The sequence below is a fragment of the Bufo bufo genome, chromosome 4 (genome assembly GCF_905171765.1).
Source record: "Bufo bufo chromosome 4, aBufBuf1.1, whole genome shotgun sequence".
NCBI lineage: Eukaryota > Metazoa > Chordata > Amphibia > Anura > Bufonidae > Bufo > Bufo bufo.
This window is the reverse complement of record NC_053392.1, coordinates 540806287-540830626: the sequence shown is the minus strand read 5'-3', so window position 1 is coordinate 540830626 and position 24340 is coordinate 540806287. Positions and strand designations below refer to the sequence as shown.

The following is a 24340-nucleotide window of genomic DNA, read 5'->3' as shown; positions in this document are numbered from 1 at the left end:
GCTATGCCTTCCCTCCACTTCCTCTAATTCCGAAGGTGGTACAAAAAATTCTTCAAGACAAGGCCACGGTGATTGTGATCGCTCCCCTATGGCCAAAGAGAAGCTGGTTCTCATCCCTCCAAAAATTTTCCCTACAAGATCCATGGCTCCTTCCTGTGCGGGGGGATCTACTCCAGCAGGGTCCAGTTCTACACCCAAACCCACAGTTTCTGAAATTGGCGGCTTGGATCCTGAGTCCCAAACCCTGAAGCTTCAGGGCCTGTCAGACGGAGTTATTGCTACTTTGAAAGCCTCCAGAAAGAAGGTAACGTCAGCAATTTACCTTAAGATATGGAAACGTTTTTGTTCCTGGAGTGGGGACGAATCGCCACATTTGCGTAAACCCAACATCCAAAGAATACTGGATTTCCTACAGCAAGGTCTGGACCTGGGACTTAGACCCTCTACCTTGAAAGTCCAAATTTCAGCCCTAGGTTGTTTCTTTGACCAAGATATAGCCGGCCATCGTTGGATCAAAAGATTCATTAAGGCGGCGACGAGGCTCCGCCCAACGATCACCGCCCGTGTCCCTTCCTGGGATCTGAACGTCGTTCTTACAGGCCTTACTTTACCACCCTTTGAACCCATGTCTGACTGTCCAATAAAATTATGGTCCTTGAAAACGGCCTTCTTAATTGCGATAACTTCGGCCCGCAGAGTAGGGGAATTACAAGCCCTATCAATCAGGGAACCCTACCTCCGTATTCTAGATGATAGGATTATTCTCCGTTTGGATCCTGGATTTCTCCCCAAAGTCGTATCCAATTTTCATCGGAGCCAGGAGGTTACCCTACCTTCTTTTTGCCAGCACCCCTCTAATGATAAAGAATCGGCGTTTCACTCTCTGGACGTTAGACGGGCAGTCCTAAACTATATCACGGTGACTGAGAAGTTTAGAAAATCTGACAATCTTCTAGTCCTGTTTGGAGGAAGATTTAAGGGCCAAAAAGCCTCCCGGTCCTCTATAGCTAGATGGCTCAAAGAAGCCATTAGTCTTTGTTACCAGATACAAAACCTTACATGTCCAGTCAACATTAGGGCCCATTCCACTCGAGCCATGTCTTCCTCTCAGGCGGAGAGAGCTGGGGCTTCTCTGGAGGAAATCTGTCGTGCTGCCACTTGGTCCAGCATTCATACATTTATAAAGCACTATCGCCTGGATCTTTCCAGATCTTCTGATCTGTCCTTCGGGCGGAAAGTCCTCCAGGCTGTAGCCCCCCCTTAACTGATATATTTTTTATATCTCCTTGTATGCCGTCGTGATGATGCTATGGAAAAACCGGAATTAGTCTTACCGGTAATTCTGTTTCCATGAGATCATCACGACGGCACGTTATTCCCTCCCTATGATTTAAATCATTTTGACCTAGTAGGTCTCTAGAAGGTATGAAGTAATACCTTTGTTTCACTATTTTCCACCACCGGGTTGCTCTGTGTGATTTTGGAAACACTGGTGTTGGTGGTGGGAGGAGGGTATTTAACCTTTCTCTGTTCCTGCCCCTACAGAGGTCAGGGGTCAATCTCCTTGTATGCCGTCGTGATGATCTCATGGAAACAGAATTACCGGTAAGACTAATTCCGGTTTTTCTGTTATGTAAAAAAAATTAGACAAAGATAAATAATTTCTGAACTTTTTCCACCTTTTAATGTGTCACGGTGGGGAGTGGGGTAAACTCCCCACCATCCAAAGTCTGAAATGAAGGAAAGCCACTAGGCCTGAAAGCCAGGATAAGGGAGAAGGACACCTCCTATCGCCATCCTCATCCTATCCCTGACCTCCTGACTGTATGAGCCACCCTCGATGGTAGACTTACCGGTAAATCTCGCGGAAATCCCGCGTGAACGCGTCATAATACGTCTCTACTCATGTCACACAGCCGGCGCCGGGACTAACAGCCGCGCACAGATATGACATCACTATGTATCCAGTTGCCAGGGTAATGCACAAAACTAATTGCAGACACAGCGAAAGCGGAGCTAAAGTAGTAAGGGTCCATCTAGCCAATAATTAATGTCATATATATCCACATCCAACTAATTGTGGCAGGACACGTATATGACTTGGTGATGTACATTTATTTCGGGACTAGGCATATAGTTATCACAAGCTGGTTACACATATCATTCTAGAGGATATAACAAACATGATTATAAACAATTAACAAAATCACTAAAATTATACAGGATACGGAGGATGATCTCAATAAAGTGCTTTTATATATCCTAACTTGGGGGTCACCTTATTCAATCCCTGCCACACTAAACTCTAAATTGAGACCATGTGGTTGCAGGGATCGCAGGGTATATATCCACTTAAGTTCTTTTTTCCTTAAGATTTTTTCTCTGTCTCCACCCCTTCTAAGGAAACCCACTGCATCAGTGACTCTAAAGCGCAACTGATTAATAGAATGTCCCTGCTCAATAACAATAGGAGATCAGACAATGATGATATAAATGGCAGTGCAATAGGGCAATAAAGCAGTAAAGAAGCTAAGTGACCCTTAACTTCGAACATCTGTATGTGATCGTATAAGGCACTTATGGAGCTATAACGTCATACTATATCGAAAGTCTACCGAATGGGAGGAGGACAACCAGGGTTCCATCTTTTGGAATTATGGCCAAAAAGTTCAACCTTGGTTTCATCAGACCATAACACCTTTTCCCACATGCTTTTGGGAGACTTCAGATGTGTGTTTGCAAAATGTAGCCTGGCTTGGATGTTTTTCTTCGTAAGAAAAGACATATGAAGAATGCGGGAGATTGTTGTCACATGTACCACACAGCCAGTACTTGCCAGATATTCCTGCAGCTCCTTTAATGTTGCTGTAGGCCTCTTGGTAGCCTCCCAGACCAGTTTTCCTCTCGTCTTTTCATCAATTTTGGAGGGACGTCCAGTTCTTGGTAATGTCACTGGTTGTGCCATATTTTCTCCACTTGATGATGACAGTCTTCACTATGTTCCATGGTATATCTAATGCCTTGGAAATTCTTTTGTACCCTTCTCCTGACTGATACCTTTTAACAATGAGATCCCTCTGATGCTTCGGAAGCTCTCTGTGGACCATGGCTTTTGCTGTAGAATGCAACTAAGAAAATTTCAGGAAACACCAACTAGAGCAGCTGAACTTTATTTTGGGTTAATCAGAGGCACTTTAAATGATGGCAGGTGTATGCTGACTCCTATTTAACATGATTTTGAATGTGATTGCTTAATTCTGAACACAGCTACATCCCCAGTTATGCAACCACATTATTTTAGTTTTTTTTTTGTTTTCCTCCCTCCACCTAAAATATTTCAGTTTGTTTTTCAATTGAGTGGTAGAGTTTATAGGTCACATTAAAGGTAGAAAAAGTTCTGAAATGATTTATCTTTGTCTCAGCACAGAAACCTGATATTTTAACAGGGGTGTGTAGACTTTTTATATCCACTGTAATATATTTAGTAAATACGCTTGATAACACCCACTTTGGTAATTGGTAAACACTGAAGGTTGAGAGTGGGTGGGGGCTTTTAAACTCTCTCTCTGTGTATTCCTGCCACTCCAGAGGTCAAGGGGTCAATCTCATCCGTAGCAGTCATGGTGGATTCAAGGAAACAGAATTAACGGTCTAATTACGGTCTTTCTTCCTCATAGGGCTCATTTAGATGATCATAGTGTTTTGTGGATCCGCAAAACACGGATGCCGGCCGCATGCGATCCGCAATTTGCGGACCGCTCATGGCCGGCACGATCATAGAAAATGCTTGTTCTTGTCCGCAATTGCGGAAAAGAATAGGACATGGTCTATTTTTTTTTTTTTTTTGCGGGGCCGCGGAATGATACTACGGATGTGGACAGCACACGGTGTGCTGTCCGCATCTTTTGTGGCCCCATTGAAATGAATGGGTCCGCACGGCTGTGTGAATGGGCCTTTGCGGGTAAAAAAATAATTCCTTCCCGACTCCAATCGGCAATGATAGCAGAATAACTGCCCGGATTATTACACTCCAGAAATACATCCAGGCCCCTCTTGAACTCTTTTAGTGAACTCGCCATCACCACCTCCTCAGGCACAGAGCACAATAGTCTCATTGCTCTTACTGTAAAGAAGCAGTTTATAATTTTTTTTGTTTTAGAAATTTCTTTTTCTCTAGACCAGGGATCAGCAACTCGGCAACCTCTGGCACTCCAGCTCTTCTGAAACTACAACTCCCCGAAAGCTCTGTTGACTTCTGTGGGAGTTAGAAGAGCAGCCCAGGAAGTGTGCATGGTGGGGGTCGAGGTTTTTACAAGAGCTGTGTGCCGAAGGTTGCTGACCCATGCTTTAGAAGTCCCCTCATCACGTCTCAGTCCTGGGTATAGGATAGATGATGGTAGAGATCGCTGTACTGACCCCTGATATATTTATACGTAGTTATTAGATCTCCCCTCAGTCATCTTTTTTCTAACTTAATAAGCCTAATTTTGATCTATCTGGGTCCTGTAGTCCACCCATTCCAGTGTGGGGGTTTTAACTCCGTCACTGTGCACACATACACACGTGTGCACACATACACACGTGTCAGTTTAGTCTTCACCACAGGCAGTGTTTATTTCAGCAAACAAAAGTAAACATGTCCACACTTTAGCTTTAAGCTTTTTTCAGCCCACACATATTGCATAACATAAAGTCCCACATTTTGTGTTCAGTCCAAATCGGGTAACAAAACAATATGATCTCACCACTCTCTGGGGTCTTTCAGAGACCAATTCCTCCCTTTTAGCTTGTTCAGCTTTCAGTTAGCCTGTGCACACTTGATCTCCCCAGCTGAGATTCCCATAGCCTTTTTAACCACACCGTAGGAAAACCCTGGATGGAGTACGGGAGTGACCTGTCCCACCCAATCTCTCTGGTCACTCTTAGGCTGGGTTCACACTTGAGCGTTTTACAGCGCGTTCAAACGCGCTGTAAAACGCTCAACACATGAAAACCAATGCTTCCCTATGGCCCTGGTTCTCACTTGAGCGTTTTACAGCGCGTTTGAACGCGCTGTAAAACGCTCAAGTGTGAACCCAGCCTAAGAGTGACCAGAGAGATTGGGTGGGACAGGTCACTCCCGTACTCCATCCAGGGTTTTCCTACGGTGTGGTTAAAAAGGCTATGGGAATCTCAGCTGGGGAGATCAAGTATCTTGAGCTTCTTTGGGGCGTTTTGACGCGCGTTTGTGGCCATAGGACACTGCAGTCAATCACACAAACGCGCGTTTACTATTGCAAAAAAACGCGCGACAAAAACGCGCGTTAAACGCGCATATCAAATACGCTCAGGTCTGAACCCAGCCTTAACCCCTTAAGGACCGGGCTCATTTTCACCTTAAGGACCAGGCTCATTTTCACCTTAAGGACCAGGCCATTTTTTGCAAATCTGACTAGTGTCACTTTAAGTGCTCATAACTTTAAAACGCTTTGACTTACCCAGGCCGTTCTGAGATTGTTTTTTCGTCACATATTGTACTTCATGACACTGCTAAAATTGGGTCAAAAAAGTTAATTTTTTTGCATAAAAAAATACAATTTTTACCGTAAATTTTGAAAAATTAGCAAATTTCAAATTTTCAGTTTCTCTACCTCTGTAATACATAGTAATACCCCCAAAAATTGTGATGACTTTACATTCCCCATATGTCTACTTCATGCTTGAATTGTTTTGGGAATGATATTTTATTTTTTGGGGATGTTACATGGCTTAGAAGTTTAGAAGCAAATTTTGAAATTTTCAGAAATCTTCAAAATCCCACTTTTTATGGACCAGTTCAGGTTTGAAGTCATATTGTGAGGCTTAGATAATAGAAACCTCCCAAAAATGACCCCATTCTAGAAACTACACCCCTCAAGGTATTCAAAACTGTTTTTTCAAACTTTGTTAACCCTTTAGGTGTTCCACAAGAGTTAATGGCAGATGGAGAAACAATTTTGAAATTTATATTTTTTGGAAAATTTTCCAATATAATCAATTTTCTCCAGGAGTAAAACAAGGGTTAACTGCCAAACAACACTCAAAATGGGTTGCCCTGATTCTGTAGTTTGCAAAAACACCCCATATGTGGTCGTAAACTACTGTTTGGCCGAACGGTAGCACATAGAAGGAGGGGAACACCATATGGGTTTTGGAAGGCAGATTTGGCAGGACTGGTTTTGTTTATACCATGTCCCATTTGAAGCCCCCTGTTGCACCCCTAGAATAGAAATTTCAAAAAAGTGACTCCATCTAAGAAAGTACACCCCTCAAGGTATTCAAAACTGGGTTTACAAACTTTGTTAACCCTTTAGGTGTTCCACAAGAGTTAATGGCAGATGGAGAAACAATTTTGAAATTTCTATTTTTTGGAAAATTTTCCAATATAATCAATTTTTTCCAGGAGTAAAACAAGGGTTAACTGCCAAACAACACTCAAAATGGGTTGCCCTGATTCTGTAGTTTGCAAAAACACCCCATATGTGGTCGTAAACTACTGTTTGGCCGAACGGTAGCACATAGAAGGAGGGGAACACCATATGGGTTTTGGAAGGCAGATTTGGCAGGACTGGTTTTGTTTATACCATGTCCCATTTGAAGCCCCCTGTTGCACCCCTAGAATAGAAATTTCAAAAAAGTGACTCCATCTAAGAAAGTACACCCCTCAAGGTATTCAAAACTGGGTTTACAAACTTTGTTAACCCTTTAGGTGTTCCACAAGAGTTAATGGCAGATGGAGAAACAATTTTGAAATTTCTATTTTTTGGAAAATTTTCCAATATAATCAATTTTTTCCAGGAGTAAAACAAGGGTTAACTGCCAAACAACACTCAAAATGGGTTGCCCTGATTCTGTAGTTTGCAAAAACACCCCATATGTGGTCGTAAACTACTGTTTGGCCGAACGGTAGCACATAGAAGGAGGGGAACACCATATGGGTTTTGGAAGGCAGATTTGGCAGGACTGGTTTTGTTTATACCATGTCCCATTTGAAGCCCCCTGTTGCACCCCTAGAATAGAAATTTCAAAAAAGTGACTCCATCTAAGAAAGTACACCCCTCAAGGTATTCAAAACTGGGTTTACAAACTTTGTTAACCCTTTAGGTGTTCCACAAGAGTTAATGGCAGATGGAGAAACAATTTTGAAATTTCTATTTTTTGGAAAATTTTCCAATATAATCAATTTTTTCCAGGAGTAAAACAAGGGTTAACTGCCAAACAACACTCAAAATGGGTTGCCCTGATTCTGTAGTTTGCAAAAACACCCCATATGTGGTCGTAAACTACTGTTTGGCCGAACGGTAGCACATAGAAGGAGGGGAACACCATATGGGTTTTGGAAGGCAGATTTGGCAGGACTGGTTTTGTTTATACCATGTCCCATTTGAAGCCCCCTGTTGCACCCCTAGAATAGAAATTTCAAAAAAGTGACTCCATCTAAGAAAGTACACCCCTCAAGGTATTCAAAACTGGGTTTACAAACTTTGTTAACCCTTTAGGTGTTCCACAAGAGTTAATGGCAGATGGAGAAACAATTTTGAAATTTCTATTTTTTGGAAAATTTTCCAATATAATCAATTTTTTCCAGGAGTAAAACAAGGGTTAACTGCCAAACAACACTCAAAATGGGTTGCCCTGATTCTGTAGTTTGCAAAAACACCCCATATGTGGTCGTAAACTACTGTTTGGCCGAACGGTAGCACATAGAAGGAGGGGAACACCATATGGGTTTTGGAAGGCAGATTTGGCAGGACTGGTTTTGTTTATACCATGTCCCATTTGAAGCCCCCTGTTGCACCCCTAGAATAGAAATTTCAAAAAAGTGACTCCATCTAAGAAAGTACACCCCTCAAGGTATTCAAAACTGGGTTTACAAACTTTGTTAACCCTTTAGGTGTTCCACAAGAGTTAATGGCAGATGGAGAAACAATTTTGAAATTTCTATTTTTTGGAAAATTTTCCAATATAATCAATTTTTTCCAGGAGTAAAACAAGGGTTAACTGCCAAACAACACTCAAAATGGGTTGCCCTGATTCTGTAGTTTGCAAAAACACCCCATATGTGGTCGTAAACTACTGTTTGGCCGAACGGTAGCACATAGAAGGAGGGGAACACCATATGGGTTTTGGAAGGCAGATTTGGTAGGACTGGTTTTGTTTATACCATGTCCCATTTGAAGCCCCCTGTTGCACCCCTAGAATAGAAATTTCAAAAAAGTGACTCCATCTAAGAAAGTACACCCCTCAAGGTATTCAAAACTGGGTTTACAAACTTTGTTAACCCTTTAGGTGTTCCACAAGAGTTAATGGCAGATGGAGAAACAATTTTGAAATTTCTATTTTTTGGAAAATTTTCCAATATAATCAATTTTTTCCAGGAGTAAAACAAGGGTTAACTGCCAAACAACACTCAAAATGGGTTGCCCTGATTCTGTAGTTTGCAAAAACACCCCATATGTGGTCGTAAACTACTATTTGGCTAAACGGCAGGACATAGAAGAAGGGGAACGTCATTTTTGGAAGGCAGATTTTGCTGGACTGGTTTATTGACACCATGTACCCTTTCAAGCCCCCTGATGCACCCCTAGAGTAGAAACTCCATAAAAGTGACCCCATCTAGGAAACTACGGGATAAGGTGGTTGTTGTTTTGGGACTATTTTTGGGGTAAATTTGATTTTTGGTTGCTCTATATTAGTCTTTTTTGAGGCAATGTAACAAAAAAATGTAATTCTAAAATTGTTTCTACATTCACTATTTGGTTTTGTGGAACACCTAAAGGGTTAACATAGTTTGTAAAGTAACTTTTGAATACCTTGAGGGGTGTAGTTTCTTAGATGGGGTCACTTTTTTGGAGTTTCTAGTCTAGGCTACATCAGGGGGGGCTTCTAATGGGACATGGTGTCAAAAAAAAAACTGTCCATCAAAATCTGCCTTCCAGAAACCATATGGAGTTCCCTTCGTTCTATGCCCTGCCGTGCGGCTATATAGCCATTTACGACCACATATGGGGTGTTTCTGCAAACTACAGAATCGGGGCAATAAATATTTAGTTTTGTTTGGCTGTTAACCCTTGCTTTATTACCGGCAAAATGGATTCAAATTGAAATTTTGCCCAAAAATTGGTGTTTTGGCACAGTTTTTATTTTATATTTTTAACACCGTTCATCCGAGGCGTTTGGTCAAAAGTTATTTTTATAGCGACGACTTTTACGCACGCGACGATGCCCAATATGTATGGCTCTCAGACTTTGGAGACACTAAGCAGGCATCCTAAAACTGCGGCCCTCCAGATATTGTAAAACTACAATTCCCACCATGCCCTGCTGATGGCTGTAGGTTGTCTGGGCATGCTGGGAGTTATAGTTTTACAACATCTGGAGGGCCGCAGTTTGAGGATGCTTGCTCTAAAACTCATATTTTTTGGGGAAAGAAAAATTGTTTCCGTGTCTCCAAAGTCTGAGAGCCATAGTGTTTTATGTTCTCTAGTGGACTGTTGAGGATTATAAAAATTTAGTACTCCATGGAAGTGTGATACTCCCTGAAGCAATTGATAATGCAGAGGCCCGGATGATCGGGGCAAGTGTCACATTGAGTAGTGGTGTCCTTCCGTATCCCCCTCTTGTGACACACTCTGCACTTTTTTTGGGTTCGTCCCTTCTTTCCAGTATGGGGGACCACACCTGGAAAGTGTTGGCCAGGGACGATCCGGGCGCCTCCAATTCCCGAGGTACTCCGGCCTGCTCTTTCCCGGTCCGAAAAGATCAGGTCTTTGAGGACTGCCTCATAGAACTGGAGGAATGTCCCTGTGCTGCCAGCGCTTCGGGATAGTACAAAAGAGTTGTACATGGCAACCTGTACCAAGTAGACCGCAACTTTTTTGTACCATGCCCGGGTTTTGCGCATGGCGTTATATGGCGTGAGGACTTGATCAGAGAGATCAACTCCTCCCATATACCGATTGTAGTCGACGATACAATCGGGCTTGAGGACCGTTGCCGCGGTACCTCGCACAGGGACAGGGGTGGTGCCGTTACCGTGGATTGTGGACAGCATAAGGACATCCCTCTTGTCCTTATACCTGACCAGCAACAGGTTTCCACTGGTAAGGGCACGGGTCTCACCCCTGGGGATAGGTACCTGGAGGGGGTAGGCAGGGAGGCCGCGTTGATTTTTCCGCACGGTCCCACAAGCGAACGTGGATCTGGCGGCAAGGGACCTGAACAAGGGAATGCTGGTATAAAAGTTATCCACGTACAAGTGGTAACCATTATCCAGCAGTGGGTACATAAGGTCCCACACGAGTTTCCCGCTAACACCCAGAGTGGGGGGACATTCTGGGGGTTCAATACGGGAATCTCGCCCCTCGTACACACGAAATTTGTAAGTGTACCCTGAGGCACTCTCACAAATTTTGTATAGCTTCACGCCATACCTCGCCCGCTTTGTGGGAATGTATTGGCGGAAACTGAGTCTCCCCTTGAACGCAACGAGAGACTCATCAACCGCGACCTCCCTTCCAGGTACGTAGGCCTGCTGAAATGTGGCCCCAAAGTGATCGATGACCGGCCGTATCTTATACAGCCGGTCATAGGCAGGATCACTTCGGGGGGGACATGCTGCATTATCGGAATAATGCAGACATTTCCGGATGGCCTCAAACCGGTGACGTATCATGACCATACTGTACAGTGGGGTCTGGTAGAGTATGTCCCCACTCCAGTATTGCCTGACACTGGGTTTTTGGACTAGACCCATATGCAGCACGAGGCCCCAAAATGTCCTCATTTCGGCTGCACTGACCGGCGTCCAGCCACCGGGTCTAGCCAAAACTGAGCCTGGGTTTTGAGCGACGAACTGTTGGGCGTACAGATTCGTCTGCTCCACCATCAAATTCACCAGTGAGTTACTGAAAAAAAAACTAAAATAGTCTATTTCAGTAAACCCCACTGTGGGAATCTGGATTCCAGGATTGCCAGCAAAATCCGGAATCTCAGGCTCAAAGTCCACTGGGGGACACCAGCTAAGTTCATCGGCAGGGGGCTCCGGTGGACTTATTTGGTGGGCCGGGAAACCAGTACGAACCCCAGGGCGGCTCGTACTAGGGTGGGCCACAGGATCCCTAGCATGTGGGGCCCCTGGCTCCGCCTGGCGGCGTCTCCGCCGCCTTGGTGGCTCATCGTCATCAGATGATGATGAGGAGGATGCGGATGACAAAAGGAATGTGGGGTCATCCTCATCCTCACTGGGGCTCTCAGAGTCGGAGGCAATCTGGGCGTATGCCTCCTCGGCCGAGAACATCCGGTGGGCCATGGGTGTGTGTGCGTGTAGGTGTGCGTGTGTGGCAAACTTTATTATATGTGCGTGTGTGTGGGGGCAACGGGTGTTCGCGTACTAAAAAGTCCAGGCAAAAAAATGGGCAAGTGTTAGAAAAAAAAAAAGTTAAAACTTGCTGATCAGCGGTACAACGCTGATCAGCGGTCGGTGGGGTGGTGGGGCGGGCGATGCGCTAACAGTGGACGGACGCTAAAAAGTGCCGGCCAGTCAGCGCACGCAGAAAAAAAAAAGTGGTGGTGAGTGGGGGGTGGGGGGTGCTGGTGGGGGGTGGGTGGGGGGGGGAGGCAGGTGGGGGGGGGGGGGAAGTGGCTGGTGGGGGGTGGGTGGGGGGGCAAGTGGCAGGAGGGGTCTGGGTTAGGGTTAGATGGAAGTTTGGAAGTTTGGAATAAAAGTACTTTTTTTTTTTTTTTTTTCTAACTTACTTTTCCCTTCTTTCCCTGCCTAACGGTGCCTCTCCCTCACTGACCCTAACCTACCTGGGTGGCGATGGGTGCAGGAGGGTGATGGATGCCGATTAGGGGGACACAGGAGCTCGTTCTGGACGGTGCTGCACGGTCAGGGTGCTGGACAGGAAGAGGAGGGGAGAGAGGAGCGCAGGAAGTTTGAATCTCGCGCCTCTCTCCCCTGCACCAATCAGCACCCTGGACAGCGGCATTCAGCACCAGGGCCAGCACCGCCTCTCCAAATCCTCGGACTGCGATAGGTGGTGTATAATTACGCCACCGATCGCAGTCTTTTTCCGGTTCATCGGGTCACAGGACACCCGAATGGACCGGAAACGCAGAAAACCGCAGGTCTGAATTGACCTGCGGTTTTCTGCGATCGCCGATACGGGGGGGTCAAATGACCCCCCCCTGCATTGTTACGGGATGCCGGCTGAATGATTTCAGCCGAAATCCCGTTCCGATTAACCCCTGCGGCGCCGGAGTTCCGATTTTAAGTCAGGACGTACCGGTACGTCCTCGGTCCTTAAGGACTCGGGAAATAGGGCGTACCGGTACGTCCTAGGTCCTTAAGGACTCGGGAAATAGGGCGTACCGGTACGTCCTAGGTCCTTAAGGGGTTAAAACCCGGACCCAAAATCCACTTTAAAGGATAACTGTCACATTTAGACCCTAATTTCAATTTTCATATATGTAGTTACTAATAACATGATATTCCAGAATCAGTTACTATTAGACTGACTTACCCCAGATTTAATAAGATTCAGCCATTAGCAACCAGTCTGCATAAAACTGCAATTTCACAATTCAGTTAAGATGGCCGCCACTGCCCTCACCCTGAGGCTAATCCCGCCTGCCCTCACTACTCACAATGCAGTGAGCTCCTCACATGCACTAGCCAGTAACAATAGCCCCCCAAAAGTGTCAGTAACCAGAGCCCTCCCCCCCTAAAGGGTTAATCTCCTGCAGCACAAAGGGGTCCTTTTATCACATGTTGCTTTCATTTATACACTGAGCAGATGGCAGATCTCCCTTACCTGGTCTGCGCTGCTCCAACTCTGAATTCTCCAACTCTGCTTAGTGAGGGAGCGTCTGCCAAGCGCAGGGACAGGGAGAAGTGCACACAGCCCAGGCACTGTTATCAGCTGCTGGGGAGGACCTGGCTTTAATCATTTACTTACAGTCCCTGGCTGTCAGTAATGTGACCCTGCACGCAGCTTGCTTCTGCGTGCTCCGTCTATAAACAGATAGACGGACCATGCCTAGCAACCCTATTTTGAGCACAGGTAAAAGTAGGCAGTACAGGGAACAAAAATGTGGAATTAAGGGCTAATTGAATACACAGTGAAAAGTTGAAATAGGGCCACCAAGGTGATATTAATCGCCACAATCCAATACTCCAAAAATAAAATAAAAAATACGACAGTTATCCTTTAAAGAAAACCTCCCAGCAACCTAATGTTACTGGTATACTTATTTCCAGGAATTATATCACTGAGGCATGCATTCTCAGTGAGACGTAGCAACCATGCAAGATTCTCCCCTCTGGGCTACTACATACCCCCCCTCCTGCCTAAAGCCGAGGTGCTGGGGACCTGTTACCAACAAACAATGTACCCTCGATAAGGCATCAGAATTCCCATGCAACTTCCTGGGCCTGTGTTCTATATAAAAATTGAAATCCTGTAACGTCAGAAACCATGTCGTTACTCTGGCATTACTTCTTTTTTTTCTCAGACATCCACTTTAGTGGTGCATGATCTGAAACTAATCTGAACCTCCTACCCAGTAGATAATATCTAAGGGAGTCCAGTGCCCACTTTATCGCCAAGCATTCTTTTTCCACATTTTCCACAATAGAATAATTTTTTTCGCAGGGGTACGTTTTTTGGCTCCGGTATAACACAGGGTTCCCCCCCCCCCCCCCCCCCCCTTAACCTCTTGGGACATCACAGCGCCTAGACCTACCTCTGAGGCATCTGTCTGCACCAGGAATTCCTTACCAAAATCTGGGGCCACTAACACTGGCGGCTGGCACAACCAGAGCTTAAGCTTGTTAAATGCCTGTTCTGCTTCCGGGTCCACCTAGCCATGACTGACTTTGTACCTTTTGTAAGCTCCGTTAGCGGGGCAGCTAGTGTAGTGAAATTCGGTACAAATCATCTGTAATAATCCACTATTCCCAAAAAAGCTTTTGTCTGTTTTTTTTGTAAGTGGACGTGGCCAGGTTTGAATTGCTTCAACTTTGTTGATCTGGGGTTTAATTAGACCTCTCCCTACTACATACCCAAGATATCTGGCCTCTTCCATACCACATTTTTTTGGGTTTATGGTGAATCCGGCTGTTCTTAGGGAATCTAGTATGGCTTGAACTTTACCCAGGTGACTCCCCCAATCTGGGCTAAAGATGACGACATCGTCCAGGTATGCAGCTGCTTACTTTTTGTGAGGGCCTAAGATCCTGTCCATAGCTCTTTGAAACGTACTGTAGCTGGGGCACCTTGTAAACCGAATGGCATCCTTACATATTGGTAACACCCTTCCTTCTTCCATGTTTGGGAGAAGATGTCTGGCATCCAGAGGTAGAACAAGATAAAGTGTCTGTTAGGCTGGTGCTTTTCCCTGTAAGGTCCCGACAGTTTAAATGCCTTTGAGAGGAATATACAGGCTGCGTTGGTAGGTCTGATGCATTTAATGTGTTTGGTTGGACAGGATTTGAAGTGACACCTAAATGTCTGTAGAAGACATTAGGCGAGGTAGTAGGTTCCTGAGGTTTTATATCAATAACACCAACATCTGGAGTTGTGGGTGAAGCAAGGTTCACTTGGTGAAAACCTTCAAGGGGGTCGCTAGCCGTAGTAAACGCATCATCCAAAGACCACAAGTAAAGGCAATCCGTGCCCGTGCTGCGCGTCGCCAATAAAGACGGGCAGGTGCAGAATGAGAACACAGGGACACAGCCACCCTTTCAAATACAGACAGGTACGCCTCAACGTCGTCCTCAGGTGTCATTTCTTGCAAAGTTTCCCTCACGTTTTTTTTTTGGGCTTTAACACTGCCGTTTTGACTGGGAAGGCTCACCCCCCCCTCCTGAGATTTGACGGCCTCAGTCAATACAGACATCTGTCGTATCAGGAGCTGATTGGTCTCTTGCTGGGCTTGCATTGCCTCCATATAGGCTTTCTGCTGTTGAGCAGTAGCCTGTTGCTGCAGCAAGTTAGCCTGCACCAATAGCTTTACTAAATCCTCCATGGTTGTGTGCTAGGACTGTAATTTAGCTGCAGTTTTTACCCAGGACATTTACCTCCTACAACTGCCGGTGGCTGCGATTTCTAGGAGCGTTGTGCCCGCATCAGACACCCAAGGGAGGGGGGGGAAGGGTTGACTCCGTCACTGTGCACACATATACATGTGTCAGTTTAGTCTTCACCACAGGCAGTGTTTATTTCAGCAAACAAAAGTAAACATGTCCACACTTTAGCTTTAAGCTTTTTTCAGCCCACACATATTGCATAACATAAAGTCCCACATTTTGTCTTCAGTCCAAATCGGGTAACAAAACAATATGATCTCACCACTCTCTGGGGTCTTTCAGAGACCAATTCCTCCCTCTTAGCTTGTTCAGCTTTCAGTTAGCCTGTGCACACTTGATCTCCCCAGCTGAGATTCCCATAGCCTTTTTAACCACACCGTAGGAAAACACTGGATGGAGTACGGAAGTGACCTGTCCCACCCAATCTCTCTGGTCACTCCTAAAACTCGGACCCAAAATCCTCTTTAATGAAAACCTCCCAGCAACCTAATATTACCGGTATACTTATTTCCGGGCATTATATCACTGAGGCATACATTCTCAGTGAGATGTACCGACCATCCACGATTCTTCCCTCTGGGCTACTACACCAGTTATTACTTGAGTGGCCCTCCTCTGAACCTTCTCCAGCTCCTCTATGTCCTTCTTGTCCATTGTACACACTCAAGTCTTCCATCCCATCCTGGTCTTATCAGTAGTGACTTCTGTTGAAGCTGCTAAGAAGTGGTTGACTTCATGGGCCCTCAATGTGAACAAAGCCCTCTTGTCAGGTGCAGTGGAGGTGCATGGGGAGATTATTTACTAATTTCATATTCCCTGCATGCTTCCTAAAGGGTCACGGTGGGAACTGGTTGTCCAAATTGAACGTTCTCTTAAAGAGTTTCTAAGAAACTGGAGGACATCAGCCTAGGTGGTCCACACGGTTCTTGTTTGTGGCAGTTGTTCATTTTTTTTCCTATAGTCTCTGTTTTTACCTACAAGCAAATGTTACATTAGTTTGCTGTGTCTTTTGGCCTTTTCACGTGGCAGCAGAGGAAATAAGGTTGTCATGTGTAGAAGAACGCATTCTTTTTTCCGTATGTGTATGTAATTCACTTACTCTTTTGTAATTCGGATTGCACGCACATGCCAATGTGTTACACACCAGAAAGGTATGTGCTTCCACCTCGGAGAGGAACGAGCCTTTCCCTTCATCGGCCGGGGCCACTTTCTTCTGGATTCCTCCTCTGACAGCAGCATCTTTATTACATAACCTGTATTTTCATTAGATCCGTACTTGGCTCAGGACAAAAATGCATCCTTTGACTTGAGCTGAATACCTAAAGCACATGGTCAAAAAAATGTAATTTTAGGGGAGATGATTACTGCTGGCGTGTGTCTGAGCGGGGCAGTGTCTGACTTTCTCCCTTGTTTGAGAAGCCAGCTAAAATGTAAGCTTGGCTAACTAGGAGACAGATATGGCACCGGAGACGTTCTGGAGAATATTTATATGGATCTGGGGAAGGATTTTGTAATGAGTAATGGCTTTTTACCAGACTGACTGTCCTTTTTTGTTAAGGCAATATTTCCTGTTCCTACTCTACAAATGTGTGAGGAGCTTGACCTTCGCGCAGTGGCACGCTCAACCCACATCCTTACCAATTTTGCGATAACTGAGAGATGAATCACGGCTCTCAAAATCAAGATGTTAACATGCCAGACGTGCATTAATCTCGTCATGCATGCAAACTCGGCTCGTCCAAATGTTTCCCAAATGTGATATTTTTATTCCGGAAAAACTAGTTTATGCTTTTTGTGACTGTTTGATCCCTATAGATATTTTGGGTAGGCTGCTAAAGGAAAATTCCACCCCAGACATGGTTTTACACTGATGCCAACAGCCTCTTAATCTGTTTTTTACTTTTGGATTGTAGTTTTTCTTTTCATTAGATTTTCTGTATATCATTATGGGGCCAGCCACTTTGTGTCTGGAGATGATTTATTAAAAGGGCATCTGTCAGCAGATTTGTACCTGCTGAATGTGCATTTGGCAGCTAAAGGCCTCTGTGTTGGTCCCATTTTCATATGTGCCCGCATTGCTGAAAAAAGGAATTAAATTATTATATGCCAGTGAGCCTCTAGGAGCAATGAGGGCGTTGCCGTTACACCTAGAGGCTTAGCTCTCTCTGATGGTGCTGCATCCTCTCCACTTTGACAGGGCCAGGCAGTGAAATAGTCATCACGCTTCTCTGCCTTTAAGCCTGGATTTAATGAATAGAATGCAAGCTAGGATAAATCTCGTCCTACAAAACTATATGTATGAATCTGCTTAGCCTGCTGTGTAACATGCTACCTTTAGATGGCACTGCATGTCATCCTGTTGTCTGCCTACATCTTGATAACAAATGTGTTACCTGTCGTAATCCTGCCTGCGATAATAAGATGACTGCTGAGAAGTGTTCTTTACAGAACTGGAAGCGTCAGTCTATTATGAGGTTCGTGGCCTGAGTTAAAACTGCAGAAACAATTATTGTAGCGCATTTTTTTTACTGGCAAATAAGAGGAAACTATGAATCCTAAAAATGGCGTAAACCTAGACCCGGCTGTCTAGTCCTGCACCAGATTTATCAAAGGGGCTCAGGCTGGATGCTAAATTTGGTGCAGAGATAGACATTTTTGTCTGACTCTTTACCAGTGATTGGTTGGCTTACTTTGAAACAGATTTAACGCCAGAATTCAGGACAATTCCGTGCAAAATTGTGCATCTTAGGATCTGCCCCTTCCCGCTAAGCCCTACCCACTTGTCGAGCATTAGTAAATTTGGGTTTGTTTTCTAATTCTGCAAGTGAAACTAGAGGCAGGGAGCGATACATTAGGGGCTTATAATAAAACTCTATGCATGAGCCCGTTATATTTTGTGCTACAGTTTGTTAGGCCGCAAATTCCTTATTCTTGGCTTCAGAACAGTTTTTTTGAAGGATGACTTTGCAGGGAATTGATTTTGGGCTTTTAATATTGATGACCTATCCTCAGGTCCGACACCCGACATCCCCACCGATCAGGTGTATGAAGGGAAGGCATGCGCAGTGTGTATGTGCCGTCTCCCTTCTCTCTTCCTGCTCGCCATAGACGTAGCATGCGCGCACTGTGCTCGCCTTCCTTTTATAAAGCTGATTGGCAGGGATGCCGGGTGTCGGACCCCTGCCGTTCTGATAGGTCATTGATATTAAAAGCCCCGAGAACCCCTTTAAGGATGTCCATTTTCTACTGCCTTTCGCAAGTTGAACAAATTAATTTTACTTATAAAATAGAAAGCCCTGTCAATCTGCTACATGCATCGAATGGATACTCCATAATTCGCCATACTGTATATGTTGACAAATTGCATTTTCTTTTTTGTCATACTCATATGTAACATTTGCTCTTCATGTACAGGCAATTGAAAAGCTGCAAGCTGGTGATCTTGCCACAGATGCAGTTACTGCAGCTCTGGTGGAGTTGGAGGTATGTGTGATTACATACTATACAATACTTGTTAATATATAGTAGAATACTTGTTAACGTACAGTACATGCGACTATGTATGTCTGTGAAGGTTCTCATTTATCCAGGTCATGGTATATCTGTAAAGAATAAATCAAGGCAACTGGACGTACTGTAGTGGATCATAACATCAATTTCACGCGGGAAGATATGCAGAACAACAAACTGGCGTTTCTGGACTGTCTTATAACAGTGGAAGCTGGGAATAGAGGTCTATCGAAAACCAACACACACAGACCAGTACCTGCTATTTGATTCACACCATCCTCTAGACCACAAACTGGGAGTCATCCAGACTCTACACCACCGGGCAGAGAAAATCCCCACCAGCACAGAGGCCAAGGCGAAGGAATTGAAACACCTCAGAGGGGCACTTAAAACTTGTGGGTATCCAGTTTGGGCCTTTGTCAAAACAGAAGGAAGGAGAAAGAGCACCAAGACTACCAGTGAGGGTGAGAATCATGACAGACGCAAGAATATGGTTATCCCATATGTAGCTGGGGTGTCTGAGAAACTCAAAAGGATTTTTAATAAACATCACATCCCTGTCTGCTTTAAACCCAGCAACACACGGAGGCAACAACTGGTTCACCCCAAAGACCCAACGCCTAAACACAAGATTGACAACATTGTGTGCGCTGTCCAGTGCAATGAGGAATGCTCAGAACTGTATATCGGCGAAACAAAACAACAACTACATTAGCGTATGGCTCAGCATAGAAGAGCCAAAACCTCTGGTCAAGATTCAGCCGTGTACTTACATTTAAAAGAAACAGGTCACACCTTTGAAGACAGTCAAGTACGTGTTTTGGATAAGGAGGCCGATTGGTACAAACGAGGTGTGAAGGAGGCCATCTACGTAAAAATGGAGAAGCCAAGCTTCAATAGAGGCGGGGGGGGGGGGGGGGGGGGGGGGTTAGACATCTAGTGTCTGCCACATACAATGCGTTCTTGACACCTTTTTCTGGGAAGTCTTTATCACCTACTGACTCCAATTAGGATAATGGAATCAACACTTTTGACCCCATGCTGGGTATAATTACCAGATGTTGATTCAGTTACATATTTATTCCCAGAGAATTCTTGTACAGTCCCTCAGAATTGAGAAAGCTCGTTGGAAGAACGAGTGAAACGTTTTCAAGAAATCTACAGTATGTCCAGTTGCCTTGATTTATTCTTTACAGATATGCGACTATGTAGCGTACTGTACATGCGACTAATTACCGTACAGTACATACAACTATGTACTATCCAGTTGTTAAAAAAAAAAATGAAAAGCTGCTAGATACTGTACCAAAAAAACAGAGGTATGGAACACAAGGTTTACAACAGGACTCATGATTTTAGGAACATACATATTTATTGATGTAGTTGTTCTATCACAAGACAGATGGGATATTCCATAATGGGTTGAAATTAGAAAAAAAAATGCAATTCTGCCACAGTTCTATGCATTTCGTTTTAATTACCATTTTGATTATTTTTTGTCCATTTATTTATTTTTTATTGTTTAATTTATTTTTATATATAATATTTTTTTTAATGTGTTTACTCTTTTCACTTTAAATCCCCCTAGGAACATGAAATCAACTGAATGCTTTTCCCATAGACTGCAATGAATTACTATTGCAGTCAATGGGAGATTCACTATTTTCCTATTGAGCCTTGCCACAGGCAGGGCTCCATAGAAACATTGCTGTGGCCTGAGGTTGTCAGAGCAATTGTCGTTAATTTGTTTCTCAAGTTATTTTTCCGCAGCTAAGAAAGTGCTGGAGTACATCACACTCTGGTTGTTAAGGTGGGTGGGATGAAAAAGTTCAGGAAAGCTGGGTTTCCTCAGTCTTTGCAGCATTTATTTGTCATACAGTTGCAGCTAGGAATATGCCCATATCCTCCACCAGTTGTTGGGGTTTGTTTTTGTGGGGTATTGTTGGCAATGATAATTCACAGGTTTAAAATGGAACTATAATTTCAGTAAACTTTTGATAGGTCATAGGGACATAACAAATGTTTAGATCGAGATCTCTAAAACAAGGGGAGAGAAGCACTTAGAGCACTCTTTTCTGGCTGAAAAAAATGGGAACAAGACGGGCTCATAGACTTTCTGTTGAGTCCATCTTGCTTCCTGTCCGGCAGAGACGGGAGAGAACACACTTTTCTCGCCCATATTCATTGGGGGACACAGGAACCGTGGGTATAGCTATGTCCTCTAGGAGGCGTTGACACTAGTAAAAGCTGTTAGCTGCTCCCATGGCAGCTATACGCCCTCCAGCCTGGAGAGAGAGCTTCAGTTTTTTTCTAGTGTCAGTAGGAGGCAAGACCTCCTGAAGATTTTTTATTTTCGTTTTCTAGTTTTTCCTTCTTTTTCAGGTGGTGAACATTGGTCGCCTAGCCTCCCTGTGTTGGCCTGCCACGCTGCCTCCTCTCCTACAAGAAGACAAGTTGGAGCAGGGCAGCCTCGCTCCCCTGCATCCCACCAGCAGAAGGGTCACCCATCCAAGTCCCTCTTCCAGCGTTCTGCCACTACGGTGCCAGTAGCTGAAGGGGTGACCCTGCTGGAGAAGAGGAAGGGTGAAGCTAAAATGGCAGCAGGACAGATTAGTGATGCCTGCTCCTGGCCTTCGACCCCTTCTTCCCCTAGAAGATTCACTCTCCGGTCTCCTGTGTGACTCGACCGGCGGGGGTGTTAATTCGATAGACATTGCCACTACAGTAGAAGGTAGCAGCAGAGATTCGGGCTGGGGGCGGGACGGGGCTACCGGGCGCTCGGTCCAGGCACGATTGCAGACTTCATGAGAAAGCGGCACAAGCTCCCGCTTACAAAACGTGCGGCGCTCCACAGGGCAGCCTGTGGGCGGAGTGCCGTCGCACATCGATGCAGCCATATGAGCGCGCTGTGGGGGTTACAGTTCGGCGAGATCGCGGGACCTGAGGTGGCGGCCCGCCACAGTATTCAGGATACTCTGGGACTGTGGACTTCGATCCTGGCTCTGGTAGGAACTGTTGTCTCCTCTCCGCAGGTCCCTGTACCCTCTCCAGCCTCAGGTGTGTCCTTTCCTGGATTTCCATCATGTCTGACCCCACGGGTGCTCATCCTAAGCTGCCCATAGCTGTCCATTATGCCTCCATATGTCAGGCAAAATTCCCTTGCGGGCAACCAGATTTTGTCTGCACTGCTTGTCTTGCGCTCAGGCAGGGGGCCCCCTTTCAGCTCGTACTGCTGCCTCCCCCCTTGACAGCGTCCCTTTAGTGGATCCGTCAGCGCACGGCAATCACAAAAGCGTCCCAGAGTAGACCACGTTTCTTCCTCTGACGCATCTCCCTCTCCACCCCGTGTACGATCTCACTCAGGTTTTTCTTCTCCTGGGGACGTGCCATCTGAAGGAGAGGTAGAGAATTCTGATTTGGACATGGAAACGGAGCAGCCTTCCAAGTTGGCCTCCACTGTAGAGGGCCTCATTGCTGCCATCCGTGACACCTTCCAGGTGCAGGATGATCCCCCCCTCACTGACCAACAGGGGGTATCCTTTTTCCATCCAAAACATGCCTCAAAGGTTTCCTCGCCATAAGGATTTTTCGGCGGTGGTTTCTTAGGCTTAGGATCACCCAGACATGCGTTTTTCCACCACAAAAAAGCTGGATGTTCTATATCCTTTCCTAGCGGATTATGTGTCCATGTGGGCATCCCCTTCTAAGGTCGACCCACCAGTGGCACGTCTTGCCAAAAATACGGCTGTTCCTGAGGCCGATGGATCCTCCCTTCAGACCTCTGAAGACCGTCGGATGGAATCCTTAATGAAGTCCCTCTTTGCTGCTTCAGGGTCAGCCCTTAGGCCCGTGTTTGCCTCCGTGTGGGTGGCAAAGGCAATCTCTGAGTGGGGCAGCCAGCTGGACCAGGACTTAGTATCGGAGGTCCCTGCTCAGGATCTTTGATCCTTGGTACAGCTGATCACCCAGACTGGAAAGTTCCTCTGTGAAGCGTCCTTGGACGCAAGCGTCCTCATTGCATGCTCTTCAGCGCTTGCAGTCACCTTACGCCTCAAGCTCTGGCTGAAGGTGTGGGCTGCGAACGCGACTTCTAAGTGTTTTCTAACCAGGCTTCCCTTCGCCGGCGCCCGTCTCTTTGGTACACGGCTGGACAAGATTATTTCCGAGGCTACGGGATGCAAGAGTACCCATCTCCCACAACTTGAGCAAAGCGTGCCTCTCAAGCTAGGTCAGGTTCCTCACGTGGTAGACCTTTTCGTTGTTTCGCTAGTTCCCACCCTGCGGCGAGCTCTTCAGCAGGGAGGGGGGGGGGGGGCGGGTTTCCTTCCCAGGATCGACGCCTCAGGCTGCTTGACCTTCTCCTCTTCCAGTACATCTGGCGGGCCCATCACTCAAGATTGTATCCTCAGGATACGCGATCGAGTTTTCGTCCCTCTCCCCAGACAGGTTTTTTCCATTCCGTCCTCCCCGGGACCCCGAGCGGACGTTCGCCTTCTCCCAGGCCATTTATTCCCTCCTGGACCGAGGAGTCATCTCTCCTGTTCCCCCGGCAGAGAGGTTCAAGGGGTTCTACTCAAACCTTTTTGTGGTCCCCAAAAAGTAGGGCTCAATCCTGGACCTCAAACTGCTGAACAGGTTCCTCCGTCTCCAGCGGTTTTGGATGGAGTCCCTTCATTCCGTAATTGCTTCTCTGGAACGGGGGGGGGGGGGGGGGGGGGATTTCCTTTCGGCCGTGGATATCCATAATGCATACCTCCACGGAGTCATCAGCGCTTTCTGAGGTTTGCAATTGGAGACTATCATTACCAGTTTGTTGCCCTCCCGTTCAGGCTGGCGACTGCGCCTCGGGTATTCACAAAAATTTTGGCCCCTATTCTCGCCCTGCTCCGTTCCAGAGGCATCTTCCTTATGCCTTATCTGGACGACATCCTCATCAAGGCTCCCTCTTTTGCTCAGGCGTTGAGCAGCGTACAGTTCACGCTGGAAGCCCTTGCACGTTTCGGGTGGCTGGTCAATCTGCAGAAGTCATCCCTGACTCCCTCCAGACAACTGGTCTTTCTGGGTATGCTTCTGGACACGGAAGCGGCACAAGTTCGCCATCCTCCGGACAAGCGGCTGGCCTTACACCGCTCGTTGTCCTTCTAGGAGACGTCCCTTGGTCACTACCACTCAGAGACAACCTTCTTTCGCAGGGACCAGTCTTCCATCAGCATTTAAGGTCTCTTCGTTTGACGGCGTGGCCATTGAAACCGCCATTCTAAAGCAAAGAGGTTTTTCGGCGGATGTCATCCGCACTGTTATTCAGGCCAGGAAGCCTGCATCGTCCAGGATCTATTACAGGACCTGGAGGTCCTTCCTGGGTTTTTGTGAAAGCCGAAACATTCCTCCACTTCGTTTTTCTCTCCCCACGGTCCTGTCCTTTCTTCAATCAGGGTTGGACCTTGGTCTGGCCCTTAGTTCTTTGAAGGGTCAGGTGTCGGCGCTTTCCATAGTTTTCCAGCGCCCTCTGTTTCCCCTGGGGCCTGTAAGAACCTTTCTTCAGGGAGTGGCACATACGATTCCTCCTTTGCCGCCTTGGGATCTGAATTTAGTCCTCTCAGCTCTCCAGGCTTCCCCTTTTGAGCCCTTGTGGGAGATTTCTCTCAGACTCCTGTCCTGGAAGGTAGTTTTCCTTGTAGCTATCACTTCCATCAGGTGGGTGTCTGAGTTGGCGGCGCTCTC

The 24340-nt window shown here is 46.0% G+C and overlaps 1 protein-coding gene across 1 annotated transcript in view; it reads left to right on the top strand.

Annotated features, from left to right (window-relative positions):
- The window catches only part of TASP1 (taspase 1), a 235101-nt gene that overhangs the window by 54009 nt on the left and 156752 nt on the right, over positions 1 to 24340 (top strand). Inside the window, exon 5 of the mRNA XM_040429971.1 lies at positions 18524 to 18592. Coding sequence (XP_040285905.1) covers positions 18524 to 18592 — 69 coding nt within the window. The remainder of the gene's footprint in view (positions 1 to 18523; positions 18593 to 24340) is intronic.